General features: G+C 41.0%; 2 protein-coding genes across 2 annotated transcripts; both read right to left on the bottom strand.

Annotated features, from left to right (window-relative positions):
* Positions 1-9,526: 9,526 nt before the first annotated feature.
* On the bottom strand, positions 9,527-17,931 carry LOC111853563 (major facilitator superfamily domain-containing protein 8-like). The gene is made up of 12 exons (XM_023830573.2): positions 17,856-17,931; positions 16,412-16,597; positions 15,576-15,638; positions 15,358-15,477; positions 15,161-15,240; positions 14,428-14,625; positions 14,310-14,320; positions 13,179-13,323; positions 11,823-12,036; positions 11,304-11,426; positions 10,592-10,722; positions 9,527-9,779 (listed from the first exon to the last, which is right to left on the bottom strand). The coding sequence occupies exons 1-12, from the start codon at positions 17,929-17,931 to the stop codon at positions 9,570-9,572; spliced, it is 1,557 nt and encodes a 518-aa protein (XP_023686341.2). The 3' UTR covers positions 9,527-9,569.
* Positions 17,932-19,311: 1,380 nt separating this feature from the next.
* polr2h (RNA polymerase II, I and III subunit H) lies at positions 19,312-22,553 on the bottom strand. The gene is made up of 6 exons (XM_023830574.2): positions 22,370-22,553; positions 21,890-22,029; positions 21,589-21,672; positions 19,836-19,929; positions 19,668-19,751; positions 19,312-19,578 (listed from the first exon to the last, which is right to left on the bottom strand). The coding sequence occupies exons 2-6, from the start codon at positions 21,960-21,962 to the stop codon at positions 19,461-19,463; spliced, it is 453 nt and encodes a 150-aa protein (XP_023686342.1). The 5' UTR covers positions 21,963-22,029; positions 22,370-22,553; the 3' UTR covers positions 19,312-19,460.
* Position 22,554: the final 1 nt, after the last annotated feature.

Genomic DNA, 22,554 nt, shown 5'->3' with positions numbered 1-22,554 from the left:
CTGCTCACCATGACAGTAAACAGCTTTTCAATCGTGGGGGAGGGGGAGTGACCGTTAGGGCCGGAGAGGAAGTTGCGTTCAAAGCTGAACGATGGCTTGTACCACCCAAATAGGCCCTCCTCCAACTTGCAACTTGTGGGGAGGGGGTGATAGGAGCGTGTAGCCAGTGTGTGGCTAACACATTCAGGCCCACCTGAGAGAGCCTCGTGTGCGTTTATGCCCTCAGCGTCTTACCACTTCCCTTCGCACGTGACTCGCTGAGCCGGTCACGCGTCCAGCCGGTAAGGCAGGGGGAACACGGGGACGACTATTCAGCCTGACAGCCGTTTTTATCCTCAAGATGTTACGTAAATGAGAGTGACAGAAAAGAACGACATGGAGGCTGCTGTGGTATTTATCAACTTACCGACAAGCTTTGATGTGATGTAAGTGATCCACAAAATAGATTATGTGGTTTTAGGAGTAGTTATGGAGTGCAGTAGTTATGGAGAACAGAAAAGAAACTCTTAGAACATTCCAGACTGCTATGTGACGCAGTTTGTGATAAAATTAGTACATGTTCATATTGCGTATACAACATATATATATATATATATATATATATATATATATATATATATATATATATATATATATATATATATATATATATATATATATATATATATATTAACACACACAGACTCGTTCTTACACATTATTACATATATTAGTTATTAATATTGAATTACAAGTAACCAATTTGAGAAATGAATTAATGGGTCTTTGTTACGACAATGTTTTGTTCCTATAATGTGATCCATGCATAAATGCGGCAGAAATCCTGCCTGATGCTATTTTTCATTCATAAACAGAAAATCCTGTGGAAAATTGTTCTAAGGCAAGAAAGTCAAAAAGGAGAGTAAAGCTTTCTTTAGTTTGAATGGAATGTCATCGTTTCAGTCACAAAGAGATTTTGTCTGATCTGTCATGACGCATTACTTCTGATTTCCTTCCATTTTTTTATTTTCGTTTTCTTTTATGCTGGAATAAAAGAAATTTGTTTATATGGACCATGCAGCTGGATTTCATACTGTGTATATATATATATATTTACTGATAAAAACAAAACAAAAAGGTGAACGAAACAATGTATAATGCTTGCCCTGGAAGGAATATATATATATATATATATATATATATATATATATATATATATATATATATATATATATATATAAGATATAGAATGTTGTTAAAGTGGATCAAACACATGTATACTAAAGGAATTCTCCGTTTATCTTCAATAATCTTTTGTGTCTGCTGTAAGGATTTTCTGCGCCCTGCTACAAAAAAAATTCCCTACTACAAATTCTCAAAATTTTCTCGTTCATCTAACCTTATTTGTGTTACTGCCGAGTTTCTCACAAGCGTCGTATTAATATGACAGCCTTTGTTGCCGCTCCAGGACGCACGATACCAATCTTGTAGAACAAATTTCTTATGTTGTGGCTTTTCTTGCGTCCTGCTATTTACCCTCATTTGCGCCGTCAGTTACTCTGGCTGACAGCGTCTGCTAAACTCATTTTGCAGCCTTTTATAAGGGGAGTCTTGTAAACTCCTCCGGTCAGTTCCTCTGTGGTACGAGAAGAAGATTTCATGAGACTATTATGAGTTCACTCTGGAAACAAAGGGCACATCCATGCGTGTCCATTTTTGGACAAAACTGCAACTGTTAACAAGATGGGTTGTCATGGCAGAGACAATGGCACAGAGAGAATTTGATATTGGGAAAGGGGAACAACTTAATCATTTAAATATAAAGGTCTGTTTTTTGGCGGGACAAATTAAGTCAAATTAAATATTTGGGGGTACACCTCCCCTGGTTCCCAACGGCCCTGGACACAAATGTGAAATGTGTTTTTGAATATTATTTGTAAGTGTAAGTGCGACCTTTGAAAATGACTGAGGACACTTTGCTAGAATCTCTCCATTTTGCATATTTTCTCACATTTCAAAGAAAACATCTATGGATTATTCATAAGATAATAAGGAGATCGACCCGACTGTCCATATTATTCTCCAGAAGCCCCTGTAAATAGACTCAGCAATCTATGGTACTGTGCTGAAAACAAAATATTTAAAGGTCACATTTAGGTCGACATTGAGCACAATAATGAGGAATTTTATATACTTAATAATTTAATTTGAGTCATTTTTAAATATGTGATGGGTTAGTGACCATCTCAGGTTAACCCCTCCCTGGGGAGGCTCCTGACCCCTACAACCCTGCATAGGACAAATGGGTGTAGATAATGGATGGATGGATGGATGGATTGATGATTTTACAATACTGGTATTATAAAATAGTTTATTATGTTTACAGTAATAATATAAATAATTTTGGCTACAAGAAAACGGAACCACCTTCTCATTGCAGTACATATGGAATGTAACCATTTAGCCAGCTACTTTGAAACACTCATTAGAACCAGCTCACATCATTTATCAGCAGACGTTGAAGAAATTCTGAATGCTGGTATAATTAAGGTTGACAGCAGGAGGAGACGCCATTATATATTTCTGGAATGCACCGATACAGACTCATGCCTTTCGGACTCTACGGCGTTCCAGGGGCTTGATCTCCCACAGGAAGTTCGGCTGGGCAGAGACGAGAAGGGTGTGCTCCCTGAGGGTAAGCCAGCAGTGGAAGGCCTTCAGCCTCCGGGGTCACAGATCCAACCACAGCTTAATAAGTGTGCCACCAAGCACAACTAATACCAGGGTAAAAAGTTCAGCCTTGGACTTCAGTGTTTTTGTGCATCACCTTGCTGAATTTTTGACAGGAGAGAAAAAGAATCATTCCCCCTGAACAAAGTGCAGAGGGCCACTGGCCTTATTGTCTATGGCAGCTTTCAAGAATAATATAAACCCAAATGACAAAGGGCAGCAGGTGGCATAGTGGGGAGGAAACGTTCAGTCAGCCCCTATGACCTTGTTCTTGTCCTTTATACTCAAGTATTCGTCATACATAGGGTCTGTAAAATGTTAACCAGTATAAAACTTGTCAGATGATCTGGATAAAAGCATTCACAACTATTCACTTGATTTATGTGTAGTGAAAATACAACAAAATTCATATAATTGTTTGTTATTCCCAAAAATTACAAAAATACTTGCGTGGGTAGATAATTTAATTATGAAGCTTACAGTATTTTCAGATAATTTTTAAACATTTTAGTCAAGGTGCTGAAATTCCCAGTACAATGCATGTTCCTGAGAGACTAGATACAGTTATTGCTCCATTACCATACTTTGGAAAAGTGTCCCTGGGGATTTTCTCCTATTCAATTTAATTATGTTTTACTAATGTCTCATAATGAGAAGAATACTGGTAATGATTTGTATACAAAAATGTAAAAATAATACTGATCTGATAACAGAATGAATGGTCCCACCTTCTCGTCTTACATGCATAGTTTAAATAAAAGCTTAAATACTATGATGTTAGTGGTCCCCTATTTATATTTAAAATGTTTTAATATATTTAACAAGTTAGTAATACACCCATGCTTTGTTCATTGAGTATTAGAGAAATGTACATACAAGGTAAACAAAGATGTTATAGCAGAACTCTTTTCACATAATAATGGCGCTGCCAGAGGGGATATTGGCTTTCATTCTGAGCTTGCGAGTTGCCGCATGTACACTCGGAAAATGTTCATGATTTCACACCAAACGCCCTTTTTAATTTCCAGAGAGTCAAGTGTTGGATACAAAAAAAATCTCCTGTTTCATTAACAGCACTTGCCACCATAAAGTACTCAGATTTAAAATGGTATTTAACACATAACTAAACTGATAAAATAACAGCGGCACAATTTTACGGACAAGTATGCCTAAAAAATGTTGACGAAAAATGTCCATTCTCAGGTTTTTATATGGGCAGATTATATAGCTGTGTATATATATATATATATATTATTTTTATTTTCCAAGGAAAAAAACAGCATGTCATTTTTATCAGGAAATTTCTTTTTTTTAGATTTACTTTTATTTTTCTTTAACCTCAAAAGCTTGATAGAAAATAAAATAAAAGTCTATTTAGTATTCTAACTGTTTTACTGTTACACAAAAGTCATCATCATTATCTGTAAAAGAGCTATATTTATCATGATGTTATTTTATAAATTTTTATTCCATTTTCATTAGCCATCAATCTATAATTAATTGTTTTTTGTACAAAATGTGCATAGTATAGGTCTTTGTAAGAACCTTGAATTCTGTCTTTAAATTACCAACTATTACAGATAGTTAACCTCTAACTTTCTTAATATACCGATAATATCACTAAGAGAGGTAACTGACCTGTACTATAAGACAGTTAAGAAATAACATCCACATACCCTTCCTCCTTTTTCTTATGGGGTTAGTAGTTTACCATAGCTGGACAGCCAAACGCTGGACCCCAGATTAAAACGTCGCCTAATTGGATTTATTGAGCGATTTTACGACACAGCCCAGCTCGAACAAATCAAACTGCTGCTGTCTGAGGCCTTTAGTCCCAGGTCACTGCTTTGCATCCCTGGAACCGCCCTGGAACAGTTCCCAAAATTCCCTTGATGTTTCATCTCTCTCTTTTTCTCCCCCTCTGATCTCGCTATTCCACGCTCACCCTTCTCTTGGATGGGAAATGTATCCCAATCCGTCCATCGCTGTCAGCCTTTGCGTGACCTTCCAGATAACCTTGCATCTCCTCTCCTTCCTCCTGGGTTTCCTTGACTCCCTTCAAATGAACTCGGAAAATGATTCATTGTGCAGATCCAGCATTCACACCTCGAAGCTCATAAACATGCAGCGTACACTGTAACTCTACTCCTCAGCGAGTTGTTGGCGGTTATTTTTGGGATTTAATAAGGGCCACACACAAGACCGGGATGCAAGGAAGACAAAAGGAACTACTTTTCTATTTTCATATTAATAGGTCCTGCTATGTTATTCGTTCCATTAAAAAATGATGAGGTGATTTGACTAATAAGTCAAGAGCCATCGGCCCATAAGAAACAGGAACACTATTAATTGTACGTAAATTCTCATCCCTGATTAACAGTTTTATTTAAAGTAAACACAAAAGCCAGAAAACACATTATTTAACTGATTGGATGGAGTCAATGATGTTTTCAGATGCAAGGCTTCTGGAAGTGGATGTGTGTGTCTTGGTGGGGGGGGATTGTTCTTCTTTCAACAGATTGCCCCAAACAAGAGAGATGACATTATGTGCCATGGACTTCCAGTAGGGGTGATGTTTCTCCTCAATTTTCTAACAGGAACCAAACACAGTGACCTGGCTTGGCCTTCAGACAGCCTCGGAGGATGGTAAAGGTCCCTTTGCTGTTTGCCTCCCTGCCTCCATCGTATGGGTTTGCAGCAAACTATCGCTCACTTCTCAGATTCATGCTCAGTTCACCGGCGGGGCAGTGGGTCATGCCATGTACTTGATTTTCACACTGTTCCTCGGCTGAACAACACGTCAAGTTAATCAGGGTTAACAATGGAGGGCAGGCGCATTGGGAAGGCGGGGGGCACAGATGGGGCGACAATCCAGGCACCTTCAAGAGGCACTGGGGGTGTCGTGCAGAGAGGCGGCCTCGACAGGACAGGGTGTGATCAGCAGCTCCCACTGAATACTGGAATACTGGAATACTGGAATGAAGTAACATGGCCGGCCTGTCTGTCGGTGTCTTCAAAGTCTGCCACGTGCAAGGCAACATCGTCTTGTTTCTGGACAAGGAGGTCGGCCATCTTGGACAAATGGCTGGATGGGGAATGAGGCAGCTGAGAAAGGCAGGAGCGAGGAATCTTGCAGATACCATTAGCTTTACTGGATTTTCACGTGGCTGTTTACTTCGAAATGTGTCCTACTTTTTTGATGATGGTGGTGCCTTCAGTTGGAGAGCATTATGGGTAAGCACCATTTTGGGCACATCCCTATGTTACGTTTGTCACAAAATGTGTTACCTTGTCATGGCAGATTATCAATGGGACACGTCGCGTGTCACAGAGGAAACATGACACCGTCGCTTAAAAAGAACTGACAATCGAGCAGAGACAGGAACACAGACACTGACGAAAAATATATAAATTCCACTGCGCCCGTCACTTAATCTTTTGATTAAGCTACTGCTTAACATGTCTACCATCTTACATGTCATTCCTAGCATAAGGTAACTGGCAATTCTGTCTATTCACTTAACGGGATTACGGAGTGGTATTAAAATGGGCTTTTACAAGCGATTCCAAGGTTACTTCCAAAACACTGTTCCAAAACTATTACTTCAAAAGGCTATAACATTTCAGCAGCTCATAAAAGCGAGCTGCTAGTAATTTTGCTAGGTATTATTGAAAGATTTGTTTTTAAAGTTGTATTTTGTGCAGCGGAAGGCATATGAAAAATGAATGCATTGGCCAACAGGGTTTAGAATTTGTAGCTTCCCAACTCCATAGCTACTTGAGAGCTGCTTCTTGAAAATGGCCATAATACTGGAACAGCAGCAAGGAGAAAATGATTTAAATTATTGTGTTTGCTTCACATTTGGTGCTTATGCCCAACGTTACCATCCATCACATGGCGCATGTACCAGTAGCTGAGTTCATCAAAAGTTCAGTTATATATACTCACACTATTGCCGCCACTGTCATGAGCATATGACCCCCCCCCCCTTAAGCAAATCTTCCTGCCCTTCCCTGTCAGGTGACACCCTGCCTTCATCGCAAATACCCACCCGTCGCTCATGGCCAATGAAACACAACACAAAGATCAGCTGGCAGCCCCCGTCCCAGCCATGGGCCTGGAGCAAAGTTCAAAGCAGGGGCACGGAAAAATGAGCCATCTTACGCACGTGTCTCTCGTAGTAGATGAGCGAAGATCACGTTCCGGTCTTTGTGAAAATTCTATGGATACGTGACTTATGCTGCTGGATCATTACAGCCAATCTATCCAAAATTTATAATGTCGTTCTTAAAAAAAATTATCTACTTGGATGCTTGTGAAAGTCAAAATATTATTACCTTAATTTTATAAGATAAATGATTTGTCTGTATGTCTAGTGAAAAAAAGTACATGATATTTTTCAGTTTCTGACAGAATCCGCTAATGGATAAGGCAAATTGTAGCCCAATATTGTTAAGGCTGACAGTCTTCACTGGCGTGATTTTGGCATGATGATAAGGAGTAATTACATAACTGATGAATTCATTGAATTATGTGACGTCCAGAATAAAGTTACTTTCAGCTTAAAACAGCATAATTTTCATGCTGAAATGACCTTCCTTGCAAGACTTTTTCACTGACAGATCTTCTCTCAGTTTTGTTTATTTCATTACTTCATACAAAAAAGTTAAACTCCTTTGTCACAATTATAGCTGTTTAAAAAAAATTTCCCCCTGTAACTATGTCCCACATACATTTTAACGTAGAGATAACCGTTCAATTTTCGTTCAATTCATTCCATGATAAAAATCTAATTTACGTTATTTTTTCTATTTTGCATATTAATTCATATTTGCATATAAATTGCATATAAAAAAGCTTAACATATTTCCATGACCTACCCTAACAGTGATTAGGACAAGCGTTTTTATCATGAAAGAGTTTTTGACTTTTCAGCCATCTCAGACTTCCATTTCCGCAGCTACTAATCGGCATGCGGCTCCTCACTAGCACGTAATTAGAGTAGCGAGGCCTTGTCGACAATCTCCGATAAATGAGTCTGAAATGCGAAGAAATAATAAAGACTGGTGATAACTGCCATTTTATTTTGGGATATAAAAAATTACAAGACTGATTTACTCTATTCTCACCTCTAGCAAAACCAAAGTGAGGTATTGAACAAAATATATTCTATTATTTCCCTTGTTGTAATATATAAATTTATAAATTATATGCTACTTCTATGACACACACACACACATACAATTTTCACAGATGTATTTTATAGAAAAAACAATATATCATATTACATATACAATGTTTATCTAGACATTACATATTTATGTCTATATTATACACATGCATTAAAAATATTAATTTTGTGTAATGTTATATAATATATATATAATAAGTATATGAGTAAATAACTAGTACATATTTAAGCACTTGTGCATAAAATAAGAAAAACATTACATTACACCTGAATCCTCTTTATTAAAGAATATTGTTTTTGTTTGTTTTTTCATATGCATGAAATACAGTGAAAATACACATGTATATAATAACAATATCAACTATTACATGGATATGATATTTTCATAACAGTATATTAATCTGAACAACCAAATCCTGTATATAAAGCTTTATTGAAGAGCTTTATTCCATGCATCCCAATGTCTTTCATGAGACATTAGTCAAACCCTTAAATATAGCTTCGAAAGCAGGTCTTGCTTACAGATAAAATAATACTATTCAGAAATGTCAAGTGTGGAAAAATATTAATTTGATCTATTTGCTAGTAGTAAAAAAAATACAATGACAGTATGTATAAATCTTTTATTTGTAATTCTACTAATATTTTACTGTTTTTGTTAATTAACATTAGTTAACTGAAATATCTTTTAATTACATAAAGATACCACTAGCATATTAAATGCCCCTATATATTATTGAATGAGTACTAAATATACGAGTACTAATCAGAGTATTGTGTTGTTTGCATGACATTAGCTGATTTGTAAGAAGCACAGTCTTGTGCTAAACACAGTGCAACCATAAAGTTTCCACTTTTAATCCTAGAAGTGTCACAAAATTTACAACTGGATGCACTGGATTTACATGATAAATAAAACTGTAAGTGCCTCAGTAAAAAAAAAACAAAGGTAAAATAAAAAACAAAGCTAAGCAACTTAATATAATATTCTTCGAAAAAGAGGAAACGTCAGTGCATAGTGAAACAGATGGGATATGTCTATATACCTGAAGTCTACTGCCATCTAGTGCTGAAACCAGAAATAGCAAGCTGGCAAAACGCTATTGGTCCGTGGTTGGTTGTCGTGTTATTCGTGTTCATCTAGCTTTTAAAATGACTATCATTAAATATATTTATTTATACATTTATTATTTGGTTGTCATAGGGTTTTGCTCACCTGGGAATGTGAGATGTTCTGCAGACTTTGTGTTATAAACCACGTTGCACTCGACTACACTCACGGTGTCTGGGCTCGTAAGTAGGGCTAGTCAGTCAAATCTGGGAGGGCCTACCCAGGACAGGGGGGTGTAGGGAATCAGTGCAGACTGCATGCTGATCCAAAGCAAGTCCCACTGCTTTGCCGGTCCTGCTTGCATCCACAGGGTCCCCCCCCCACCAAGCACATGTGCAGCCCACTTTAGAGGAGACAAAGGCAGAGCCGTGCCCTTAAATGGGGGGTTACTTTTCATCCCTGCAGCGAGAGAGCGACGGGGTCACTCATTACTATTTGCTGGAGTTACTTGTTCATTAACAGTGTGTACTGAAGCAGAACACCATAAGACAATATAAACAATTTATCGGGACACAAAACAAAACACTCATTAGCTAACAACAGAGCGCCATTATCATTTAAAAGTTTAACAAGTTTCTTTTGTTTTGTTTAAATGTATCTGTATAAGCTGATAAACAGTGATTCTCATTCTGCCAATGTAGCCACTCCTTCTTTCCACGGCGACTGGATGGGTGCCCCCACCTGCTCGTTCTGATGACCTCAGAGCTGCGGGGGGGCCGTGCAGCACACGGCTCCACCAGACGATCGTAGGAGAGTGCGGTCACAACCTGAGTGTGACAAATTCGGCCCATGTCAATTCAATTATACTCCACGGAGTGCCCCTCCCAGACACGGCTAGCCCAGGGCATCTGACAAAGGCTCCGTGACCGTTCTGATTTAAACCAAATTAAGAACAGACAGAAAACTAAGGACAGACAGTGTCACTAGCATATGTCACTGATCTCTGACATCTGTTACAAAGTGAGGGAAGGATAATTTGTAAAGTGGGTTCGTCTTTGACCCTGACATGTTTTTCATAATCTAAAATAAGGCGTCATCTACAAAGTTTAAAAACGCTGCCTTCGAGAAGGACCATTGTGCTGTAGCCGGGAGTGAAGGTAGTTATCCTGAACAGCTCCAGTAATAAATGCAGGCGTACAAACAAGTGAAAACGACTTTGGACAAAACTGTCAGCCATACAAGCAGCTGCAGCATAATTAAAGGACACATGATTACAGTGGAATCAGCAACCATCCATCCATCCACCAATTTTCCATACCCACTTGTCCTATGTGAGGCTGAGGGAGCCTGGAGCCTATTCAGCTCAATTTTCAATAAAATTTTATATCTATAGCGCATTGTCACCACATTACATTGTCTCAAAGCACTTTACATTATCCAAACCCAAGTCAGAGGCAACAGTTGCAAGGAAGAACTCCCATTTTCCAGAAACCACGGGTGCGCGGGCGGGAAATAACCCAGGAAGGGGTGCCGACCCAATGCAGGGCTGAATTCTCCAGCAAAACAAGTATAAGGGAGCAGGGTATTCTGGGACACACACACACACACACACACACACACACACAATGAGCACACTCACCGAGACCATGACCAGCAAGGCCATCATCAGCCCCAGCATCAAATGCAGGTTCTCCGTCAGGCCCCCGGCCCACAGGGGGCCCAAAATGGTGGCCAGTCCCCCCACTGAGCGCCGCACGCCCTGGCTGAACCCTGGTGACACACGCGCACACACACGCACACACACACACACACACACACAGTCAGGCTGGGATTTGGTTACATTCATTAACAATGACACCTCCCTCTTGCTTCCTTCAGCAAACTGCTGTCACAGACTTACTTAGCACTAATGTGGAAAATAACCCTCACAGAGCAAAGACTGTTTATTTAATGCCAGCCTTTCTGCCCTATTTACAGACTGATATGTTACCGCTGAGTAATAAGTAAAAGGTTAACGCAGAGTAAGTCTCATTAGCTGCGTATCTGGAATGCTTTCTTGTGCTGCCTCCCAGTTCCTAAACTGAGCAGAAGGCATTATATATAAGACATTTGTTAATAGCTGAACAAATCTTAGGAATTTTATGTCTCACAGTAGTGGTCTATAGCTACATTAACGACCTGGAAGGAAGTACTGCCATTGTTAAATAATATGGATAGTAATAATATGAAAATACTGTTCTCATTTTTAAATTTCATTTTATTAGTCTGTTTTCAATTTCCAGCGTAATTTTTCAGCCCTGCGTGACGCTCCGCGGTGATTGTGCCAGCCAGCAGAGGGCAGCGCTGCTCACCTTGCGTCTTCGCCGAGGTAACTTTAGAAAAAAGTGACACCTGGGATACAGTAAGAAAGGGGAGGCCCAGAAGCTGCAGGAAGACCCCCATGATGAACTTCGCCAACTGCCAGGGGTACCCACCTGCGGGAGGGCGGGGGGCGGGGGCAAAGAAAGACAGCGGCAGGAGGTGTACAGCATTAAAGGGACCGCTTTTGTTAGTTAGTTTATCCAAAGTACTCAGCCCTTCCAGGGTCTGGAAGCCATTAGGGTACAAGGCCGTATCCGTAACTAGCATGTGTTACCTAGCATAGCAGAAAAATATAAACATTTATTCAACCAAGGGTTGTGAATAAAGTAATAGTGTTCCAGACCTGCAATGGAAAAAATTTTACTTGAATTATTTCAAAAATAAAAGGTCAAATCTGACATGCTTCACATGGGTACTGGCAGGCATATAAGTCTTCTTGTATTGCAGTGTTTCCCAATCCGTGGGCCGTCTGGGGACCGGATTGGGAAACACTGCTCTATCGGGCTGACCTCGGGGATCAGTGAGGAAGACGAGGCACCAGGCGCAGGAGATGCTGCAGACGGCCAATCCCAGGGCGAGCACCAGGCGGTCAGCCAGGCAGCGGCTGAGACCGCGCACCAGCAGGAAGCCAGCGATGACCTCCACGCCGCACAGGAAGTACATCATGCTGTTCTGCAGCTCGCCAAAGCCAAAGTACTTCTGTGTCAGGGGGGTCACCATGGTCTGTAAGACAACCACATGGGCTCAACAAAGCCCGACTAGAGCTTAAGCTCCAGTGTCAGCTGCAAACTGAGCCTGATTTCTCAGTATAGTGCCTGTGTATATTAAGCAAGTTAATTCAGTACACTTTGTGTCCATTTTATCGTTTATGTAATTATATTATTTACTATTTATTTATATATATATATATATATATATATATATATATATATATATATATATATATATATATATATACTGTATAACAGTGCTCAGAGAAAGTCTTGGGACACTTGTAGAGTTCTGTAAAAATGTTGCTAATTTATTGGTTTCATAAAACAATGCAATGATTAACATATCTGCACGTACCTACTGAATAGACATTTGTTTTTTTAAGTGTCATTTTTGTTTGACTGACTCATTCAGTTTTGTTCTTGCCATTTTGCTATTACTGTAATTGAAATTGTTGTTACTGGCTCCCAAAGGGATACTAAACGTCAATGTTTGATGTTTGTTGTTGTTGTTGCAAAGGTGTTACTAATTAAAAAGCACCCAATAAGAATACATATGATTTTTTTTTTACTCTCAGCTCTTTTAGAACTATAATTTGAGTTTCTATTTATTACTACTTGAATGTTTTACTTAAAAATTACTGGTTGTTTTTAATATGATGTATTGCTTAGTTTTAAAAAACAATAGAGTAACGATTTTTGTTATTAAACCCATAAAATTGCAATATTGTTACTGAATTAAGTCTCCTGAGACTTTCTGTGAGCGTTATGTACGCAAATTTAAAATTTACATATCAACATATGATCTCTACTGACTATTTCATAAACATTGACTTATGACCAAAGTCAGGTCTCTTAGACTTAAACAGAAAACTCTATCAGTTGCCTGCATATTACACATATAGGTGGACAGTCAAAAAACTTCAAAGCCCATTTTCTCAGTTGCAGTGTCAATGTAGTTACTATATTTAATTTTTGTAGGGCAGGATTCTTTGCATCATTTTAAACTCCCCAACGATGTAGTTATGTGGCATGAATCACGATGACCAGTGTGATAATCTGTGTTTTTGTCCCACTGGTGTAGCGTAAACAGGGTGAAAGGGTTGCTTGTATGGGTGTCGGCACGAGCGACAGGAACGAGCTTCAGGCTCCCACCTCCAGCGCCGTCTGATTAAACAGCGTGACGAACTGGGCAGCCAGCAGCAGCAACACCTCCTCCCTCAGGAATTCTACGGGGACGGAGGAAGGGACCAAAGCATCATTATTGTGACAATCAATCCATCTTCCATAAATGCTTCTTCTGAAATGCGGACAGGGCAGACCTGCTACAGGCAATTTTTTTTTTAACAAAAACACGTTCGGGATGGTGAGAGGAAACTGGAGCACCAGGGGGGAGCCCAAAAGAACAAGGGGGGTGTGCAACCTCACACACAGAGCCAGGGGTAGGAATTTACCCCCATCCCTGCAGACAGGGAGTCACTATGCATTCAGACAGGGAGTCACTATGCATTCAGACAGGGAGTCACTATGCATTCAGATAGGGAGTCACTATGCATTCAGGCAGGGAGTCACTATGCATTCAGATAGGGAGTCACTATGCATTCAGACAGGGAGTCACTATGCATTCAGGCAGGGAGTCACTATGCATTCAGACAGGGAGTCACTATGCATTCAGACAGGGAGTCACTATGCATTCAGACAGGGAGTCACTATGCATTCAGACAGGGAGTCACTATGCATTCAGACAGGGAGTCACTATGCATTCAGACAGGGAGTCACTATGCATTCAGACAGGGAGTCACTATGCATCCTTAGTGTGTTTATTTTTAGCAGACAAACTGTTGATAGACAGTCGACCCTACTGCATGGCAACCTTCCCCAGCGAGGTTTCGACATTTTGCGAGGTCGCCATAAGAAATTCAATGGGCATTTTTTGGGAGTTTTACGAAAGCCGCAGACGACGCGCAAAAAGTTCAGTAACTCGTTAATGCGTTAAATATATGTACAGTGCTGGTTTGGAGGATGTCAAGTGTATTTATGACAGCCTCTTATGCGATATCTCACAGGGATCTGCAGGGAGCCTGTGCCCCTAACCCCCACAATGTGGAAGGGTCAATTGTAGTTTATTTTTAATCAGTTTAAGGGTTTTGGCCACATGATTCTTCTCTCATACCAATGACAGCTGTCAAATTGATGCTAAAATTCATGCAAGATATCAACATGCAAGAGAGACCATTTTCAAAACCCACACACACTGTCACTCCTATAGCCAGATCTATGGGGCACCTTTCCTGGCACTGAAATCCAGGAAGGGGTTAGGGAGCTCATCCTTTAGAAGGAGAGAGCGGGCAGGTGATGAAGGAGGTGATGGAGGAGGTGATGGGCCACCGGCAACACCCTGAACTTCCAGCTGTTCGGTACTGATGAAGGTCCTGAACTCAGAGTCTTCTGCTTCTTCATTGGTCACCAGGGGTTGTGCCTCCTCTTCCACCTCCACCTCCTCCATGTTCATCCCCTGGCCCCCATGGTCGAGAGGTGGTAGGTCCCAGTACATGAACAGAACCACCAACTCCAGCAGGCCCCACACGATGCTCATGAAGAGCTAGCAGGAGGAGAATGAAGTCAGACAAGCAACAAGGTTGTGTGAAGAAGGTGAACTATGCACAGAGTACACCATACCTCCAACCCTGCATCAGGGGTGATTAGTAGTGATGCAGGAGTGCATAGGGAAATGCGCGCGAAGACAGTAGGTGGCGTAGCAGTTATTGAGTTGGACTTATGACCAGAATGAGGCAAGTTTAAGTCTCAAGAGATCCAGCACACTTGTTCCCTTCGACAAAGTGCTTGTTCATGGGAGTTTTATTTACATAAAATGTTCTGAGGACAGAAGGGAAAATGATTGGGTTGGAGAGACAGCCAATCAGACTGTAGAAGAGGTGGGTCTAAGCAACTAGAGAAGGTGGGACCAAGACATCTGACTCTATAATCTGATTGGTTATCTCTCTGAACCAATCATTTTCCCTTCTGCCCTAAGAATGTATTTGTGTAAGCAACTCCCCTGAGTGTGGTACCTGTATAAATTATCTTGGGCAGACTTACTAATGTTTGGTAATTTATCAGTTTGTATTATATCTTACCCCAGGGGATGTGTACTTGTTCACGATGAAGGGACCCAGCTGGAAATCGCAGAGCCTCAAAAAGATATTGAACGCTGGACCTACAGAGATGAGGAAACAGGCGTGAAGAGCACTGATCAACGTGGGAAAACGGGAGTGAGAAGACAGACCTAAAAGCAAAGCGATTCCCATCTGGACACAGAGCAGGGGAAACTGACCAATCAGGAGTCCGGCTTGGCGGCAGGCCATGACGGTTGCGAAGACTGTGGCGCGATTCTCTAACGACGTGATCCGTGTGAGGAGCCCGAATATGGAGGAACCAGCCCCGGCTCCGATCCCTGTGCGGTGAGATTAAGCAGAGATCCCCATATCTGGGCCCCGAAGCTAATGCTAATGGCAGCATATGGCTGTTATGGGCAATTCTAGAAATGCGTACCTGCTACGAGCCGGCTCGATAGGAGCAGCCACTTGGAATAGCCCATGAAATACATGAAGTTACCTGGGAAGGAGAAAGGAGCAGAGTCTGAGCTTATACGATTATAAGAGTTACCATACAGTTTATTTATATAGGCCAAATAGAAGAAGTCTATTGTTTACCATCATGGTTCCACCTAAGAAAGACGAGCGACCAGCTGAGGACCATAGCAATCTCATGCCCGCGTTTGTATTGTCATTTTTAAATGAAACACTATTAAGTCCCCGACTCAGAGCAGTCCCAACTAAATTGTGCAGCCATGATAAGGCACATTGTTTCAATATAAACAAAATATTAATTCTGGTTTATCGTGCATTTTTTTTTCTGTGTGAAGGAAGAAAATTTGCAGTGGGGTTGAGATCAAATTATAGCTTTTCAGAAACTCTGAATAGTTTCACACAAAGACCATTGAATACTCTGCATTCTCATTATCCTATTGATCCATTTTGAATTAGTGCCTATCCATCTTGTTCGTAGATATTTGGGGTCTATTGGGGACTTTGGGACATAAAATGGCGATTTACTCTGGTTGGAACACGAGGTTATGGTAGGACAAACACAAAGTTACATATTTAACTTGGAAAGGATGTCATTGGATTGTGTGGAAACAAAAAAAAACTGATTTTCCAAAGAAAACCCACATAAACTTGGGGAGCCAGGGGAGGATTTAAAAGCCACAACACTAGAGTAACAGCATGCTATACTCTAAAACATTGCACCAATGTTACGATAAAATTAGGGGCCAGTGACTATAGCTTTGATGAAAGATTTGCTCTTTAAGATAGATGGGAACTTACCGACGATCTCGAAGACGTTGGCCAGGAGGATGATATTCTTGGTGGTACGGGTCCGATCAGACCAGTGGCCAAACAGAGGTCCGAACAGCAGCCCGCTGAAACTGAACGCGGACAGGCCGAGACCCAGGAAGTACGGCGGTGCCTCAAGGATCTGCAGGTACCTCCATATGGTGGGTAGGATCACAGCTGCAAGTCAGAAGAATTATGAGATATTATTATTCCAGCCTCAGTTTAGCAAGAGCTCTTGTGAGCTACAGGGGTGCCAACGTTTGTTAGCTGGATGGAGTGAGATTTTCGATTTGAGACGAGTCTGCACACACATGCACACGCATTTACATGTATGTGACAGTTTTATTACTTTGTTAATAGTCTGTAGGATTTGCAAACTACCCCAGTGCTTCTGATGTAGCTAATTTTAGGTTTATAATAGAATAATATAGATTTGCTGTAAGATTTCTTGCCTGAGCGTGAGAGTCTGAAAGTGTGAGTGTTCCGCCGGATGCGTTGGAGTTGGCAGCCCAGGATCTACGCTAACCCACTGTTACAATGAGACTGCCCACTGATGTCAACCTGAGTGTTATTGGGTAATTGAAATTTTGTGACTGAGCATTACACTGTAGGTCCTTGGAAAGAACGAAAAATCTATCAAACCCAGTAACGAGTAACATCACAAGCTGAAGATTCGGATCTTAAACTTGAAAGTACAGTGAATTCCCCTAGATGTGCTGACAATTGTCTGCCCAGTGCAGCTTAGCGCAAAGCTAATTACGTGGAGGTGACAGTGCAGAGTGACAGGGGGCCCACTGCACTTCTGGCAGGTTTTTAGGGCAGCGAGCAGGCTTTGATCAGCAGCTGGGCAAACGTGTCACTTATGATCTGTCCCAGGTGATAAACTTATCTGAGACCGATTTAAGGCAACTTAAACTTAAAATATCAAGGAAGATAAAATATAATGAGCGAGAATCTTTCAGTGAGGCTGTTAAATATCAGTTAAGCAAAAATAACTAGCTAGAACGGACAGAGGAGAAGCCCAAACGGTGTTATGGGTGAAGCTCTGCTGATTTCACACAAAGAGAAAACGGGAATGGAAGCAGAAGTGTTTTACAACCTTTACTTCAGCAGTTTCCTGCATCATTAGATGCGACTAAAATTTAATAAAATTTTCTATGCCAAGTGCCACCCCACTAATTTCGCGTTTATAAGCTACATAAAACCTGCTTCAACATTTTCACTACCTTGAACTTGACAATAACCATATGCTATTTTCCCCTGTGGATTTACATATAGGTTTTAGGGATCTCAATGACAAACGAAGTGACATTTTTTTAATTAAAGGTATATAAATAACATATTATTCTATGTATGAGAATTATACTCCTCGTCAAATTCTTTGAAATATGGGATAGCTTAGAAAAAAGATATTAAGTGCGATGTTAAAACGTACCGTACTCGATACCGCTCATAAGAAAAATTAATCCAACTGTCACGAAGGTGAGCTGTCGTTTTTGTCGGTACTCCATACTCAAGAAATCATCTCCAGCCCTAATCGCCTGGAAAGCCTTTTGTATGAATTAAATGCAGCGTACAGGAATTATGGAAAAGCAACGCGACCCTATACCGCATGCAGTAAGGGACGCGACCCTATGCCGCATGCAGTAAGGGACGCGATCCTACCGCACGTCCTGCAACTGAATCACTTAGTTAATGATGCAGATGCTGCGTCCTGTTACGATCTGCAGGTGTGCATGAGCTTTCTCCATCGGGGGGGGGGGGGGGTGGTTGCGAGAGAAATTTAGCAGTACTTGCCACAAGACTAAGAAAAAAAATTATGCTTAAAGTAACATAACCATCCTCGTGCGGACTGACGGCGATATCAAGGGATATAGATTCATTAGATTGGTTTGTTGTTCAACTTAGAACTGAAGTTATGCATTTAAGAGCAAGGAATGAAAAGAGTCTATTGAATAAGAGCCAACATAACGTATAATCGAAAGTTTTTTCTTTTATAGATTCACACCTCACAGAACAACTTTTAACATTTTTTCCGTTGCTAGTATTTTGTCCTACCGAATAGCAGCACCTGATAGAGCTATTCTGAGTTCAATCTATAATTCACCATCGGTATGGGTAACCATCTCATATTTCATTCTCACCTCCAGTCGTAGTCTCATTTCTGAGTCACGGTATCGGGTAATCAGTGCTGCACTCCAGTTTCACTGTTTCACTGTCGGTACAGCCATAGTCTTTAAGTCCCTCACCCACTACACAGAAATAAGTGACTCCGATAAAGTTAAACTAAGATGATCTCCAATCAGCCATGGTCGGCCATGTCTCAAAGATACTGGAATTCCCAGACTATTTAGAATATCAGGCTAATTTTATGCACAAATTCACCTTTTCACTTCTTACCGAGTTCCTTTTATTGACTTCAAGTTTATAAACTCACACGTTTGTGCAGCATTTTTTACTTAAGACCATAGATGACGTCGGAGCAAATCGTCAGCATAACTTGCCCATAAACTCGCCACTGATTTCTTGTTACACGTAAAACAAGAACAGTTACAGAAAAGTGATATGACATTATCAGAAGCATAATTAAGAGTGATCCACCTTTGTGTGATATTCATACACAACTCAGAGGCCGGCATGAGGCTCAGGGAGCTAAGCCTCCTGGCCCGTGACCAGAAGGTCATTGGTTCAAGCCCAGCCTTGGCATGTCTCTGGGCCCTTGAGCAAGGCCGTGAACCCCAGCTCCATGCCGACCACTACATGTGGCTGCCGTTCACTGCTAAGCGTGTTCTCACCTACATATGTGTGTCATGGAGAGCAAGATGGGGTAGACAAGAAAATTTCCCCACGGGGATTAATAAAATATCATCATACAATAAACAGACCCCTACTTATATATATATATAAAACATATTTATTTACATGGTTTAACAAACAGCCCTGAGCACCAGCAGCATTTCTTGCACGTCGGTGTGAAACACTTGAATGTTCTCAGCAATTTTCGCTTCTCAGTGATGTAGCTGCCTAATCGCTGGTGCTCTCAGAAGGCCAGCTTCTTCATAAGAAGATACACCCGGGAGTCGACTTCGAAGCCGTGCAGGTTGTTGGCGTCTCCCTGCAGCCTCATCAGCAGGCCTCCGTAGGATACGTACGCCGATCTGGGGGGGGGGGGGGAACAGAGGCACGGGGGAAGACATGAACTACGGACCAACAGCCTGAAAAAGAAAAGGGGTGGCAGGGTACTTACAGACGCGTCGCCGCCTCCGTGGACGTCTCGTCTCCCTCGATTTTGTACACTTTGCCGTACATCACGTAATCGAACTGGTCCGCCCTACCCAAAACACAGATGCAAAGCGTGCTACCAAATGCAGAGGAAGACGGGCAGTCTTAAGCGGGTCGAGAAAGAAGAACCTACCGCGAGGGGCGGTCATCCTGGGGGTTATACTCCCCATCGTCCGGAGTGCCATCTTCATAGAGAGTACTCGCTATGACCAACCGGAACTTGTCTCCTGCAAGGTAACGGCAGTTTGGTCATACGAGTAATGCTTTACATTAACTGTACCCTCATAATGCCTTTATAATGCATTCATAGAACACTCATAAGAAGCATGTAAATATACCACAACATCCTAACACATCTTAACAGTTTTAATATACATTAGTAACATTAAACAACAATAACAAACTTAATAATCGCATAATGTTCATCGTTAATGAATATTGAAGTTGTTGAGGTATGTTAGGATAAGGTATACTTACATGCTGCCTATGAATGTCATATGAATGCATTATAAATGCATGATGAAGGTACACTGAATGTTGTATGAATGGGTGCAGTTAATGTAAAGCATTACCGAGTAATGACATGCTTTTACAGAAAGGAAGAAATATCATCTCTCAATTTAGGCCTCACATCTTGTATCATTTATTCACTACATGGATGAAAGTATTGGGACACACTTCTTAATCATTGAACTCAGGTGTTTCATTCAAACTCATTGCCACAGGTGTATAAAATCAAGCCCCCAGGCACGTGGTTATTTTTACAAACATTTGTGAAAGAATGGGTCGTTCTGAAGAGCTCGATGAATTCACGCGTGGTACTGTCAAAGGATGCCAACTTTACAATGTCAGTTCATGAAATTTCTTCCCTGCTAGATATTCCACATCAACTGTAAGTGCTATTATTAAAAGGTGGAGCTTTTACGAACAAGAACATGTAACAGAGCAGGGTCACCAAGTGCTGGGGCACATATTGTGTAAAAGTCGTCAGCACTCTGTTGAATCAAAAACTGCAGAGTTCCAAACTTCCTCTGGCATTAACTCCAGCACAAAACGGTGCACCAGGAGCTTCATGGAATGGGCTTCCATGGCTGAGCAGCTACATGCAAGTCTCATATAACCAAGGGCGATGCCAAGCGTCAGATGGAGTGGTGTAAAGCACACCGCCAATGGAGCAGTGGAAACGTTCTGTGGAGTGATGAAGCACACTTCTCTGTCTGTCAGTCTGATGGATGAATCTGGCTTTGGCAGATATCAGGAAAACGTTACCTGCCTGACTGCATTGGGCCAACTGTAAAGTTTGGTGGAGGAGGGATAATGGTATGAGGTTGTTATTCAGGGGTGGGGCTGGGCTCCTTAGTTCCAGTGAAGGGAACTCTTAATGCTTCAGCATACCAAGATATTTCAGACAATCCTATGCTTCCAACTTTGTGGGAACAGTTTGGGGAAGGCCCTTTTCTGTTCCAGCATGACTGAACCCCAGTGCACAAAGTAAGGCCCATAAAGACAAGGTTCGTTGAGTTTGGTGTGGAAGAACTTGACTGGCCCACACAGAGCCCTGACCTCAACCCCAGCGAACACCTTTGGGATGAACTAGAACACATATCGTGAGCCAATCCTTCATGTCCAACATCAGTGCCTGACCTCACAAACACTCTTCTGGATGAATGGGCAAAAATTCACACAGACATACTCCAAAGTCTCGTGGAAAGCCTCCCCTGAAGAGTGGCAGCTGTTATAGCTGCAAAGTGGGGACCAACCTCATATTGATGCCTATGGATGTAGAATGGGACGTCATAAAAATTCCTGTAGGTGCAATGGCCAGGTGTCCCAATACTTTTGTCCATATAGTGTATGTGCTACCTCTTATGTACATTAGGTCTTACCAAGGTCCACAGGATATATCTGAATGTTGACATCAAGAATGAGGTCCATTTTGAAAGACTCACTCTCACAATGTAGACGAGACACTGCAAAGATAAAATCAGTGGTCAATACTCTGATGCTTCCCATGGACATAGTATTTAAAAACGTAGTCTACATAGTTCTCTTTTTTTCTCAATCAAAACATCGCCACGGACACGTTTGGCTGCATATGAACAAGCTGCGGACTGCTGATAAAACACGTCAGTGGGCAGGCGTTTCCAGCACATTTCTGTAATTCAGTTAAACTCTAGAATTCCCTACCTCTGTCAAATTTCTTTCCATCAGGGTCAATGTCCTTCACATCGAATATGTCTTCAAACAAAATCCCTGCCATTTCGTTTCAGTCCTTAACTTGTCACCCAGAACAAGATAGGCGTTCCGTTCGACACTTATTATATTGCCTGAGGGGAAAAACAAATAGAGATGTTTATCGTCCTGTACTTTTTGAAAATACATACTATGCAAATATCATCATGAGCACGTCAGAATGTCGAATCATTCATCAAAGACTACCTCTGCATCAATTTCGATCAATGGTATTAATCAAACGACACATAAAACAAAGAATAGATAGCAAACGAAAATTATGAGATTACTACCAAAGTTTGTGCTATACGAAATTACTTTGTATTAATCCAAATTAAAACACGCATAGAAGAATGTAAATAATTTGCCAAATGAAATGCAATTCAATCATTCCCATCACACAATTTGCACAATACAATGATTAAGTTAACTTACGCTTTCGCTAAATTAGCTGTCCAGTGGCTACCTTCCTTCTTTATGCTAATTTTGCGTTCCTTCAAAATGTTGTATATACTTTAAATGAATTCCAAAATGAGATTATACATGTACAGCAGCACCATTCATTGCTTGCGCGCCGACATGTGTTTAACCCCTGAACTTTGAACCGGAAGAACTTTGGG

This window comes from Paramormyrops kingsleyae, chromosome 21 (assembly GCF_048594095.1).
Source record: "Paramormyrops kingsleyae isolate MSU_618 chromosome 21, PKINGS_0.4, whole genome shotgun sequence".
Classification (NCBI taxonomy): domain Eukaryota; kingdom Metazoa; phylum Chordata; class Actinopteri; order Osteoglossiformes; family Mormyridae; genus Paramormyrops; species Paramormyrops kingsleyae.
The sequence above is the reverse complement of the archived record's forward strand: the minus strand, read 5'-3'. Positions and strand labels throughout refer to the sequence as shown.

Coding starts and splice junctions, on each gene's coding strand:
- LOC111853563 (XM_023830573.2), bottom strand. CDS start 17,931: ATGGAGTACCGACAAAAACGACAGCTCACCTTCGTGACAGTTGGATTA. Junction 16,598..17,855: donor TATGAGCGGTATCGAGTACG/GTACGTTTTAAC, acceptor TCTGACTTGCAG/CTGTGATCCTACCCACCATA. Junction 11,427..11,822: donor CTTCCTCACTGATCCCCGAG/GTCAGCCCGATA, acceptor GCCCTCCCGCAG/GTGGGTACCCCTGGCAGTTG.
- polr2h (XM_023830574.2), bottom strand. CDS start 21,962: ATGGCAGGGATTTTGTTTGAAGACATATTCGATGTGAAGGACATTGAC. Junction 21,673..21,889: donor TGGAAAGAAATTTGACAGAG/GTAGGGAATTCT, acceptor TTATCTTTGCAG/TGTCTCGTCTACATTGTGAG. Junction 19,930..21,588: donor GATATATCCTGTGGACCTTG/GTAAGACCTAAT, acceptor GTTACCTTGCAG/GAGACAAGTTCCGGTTGGTC.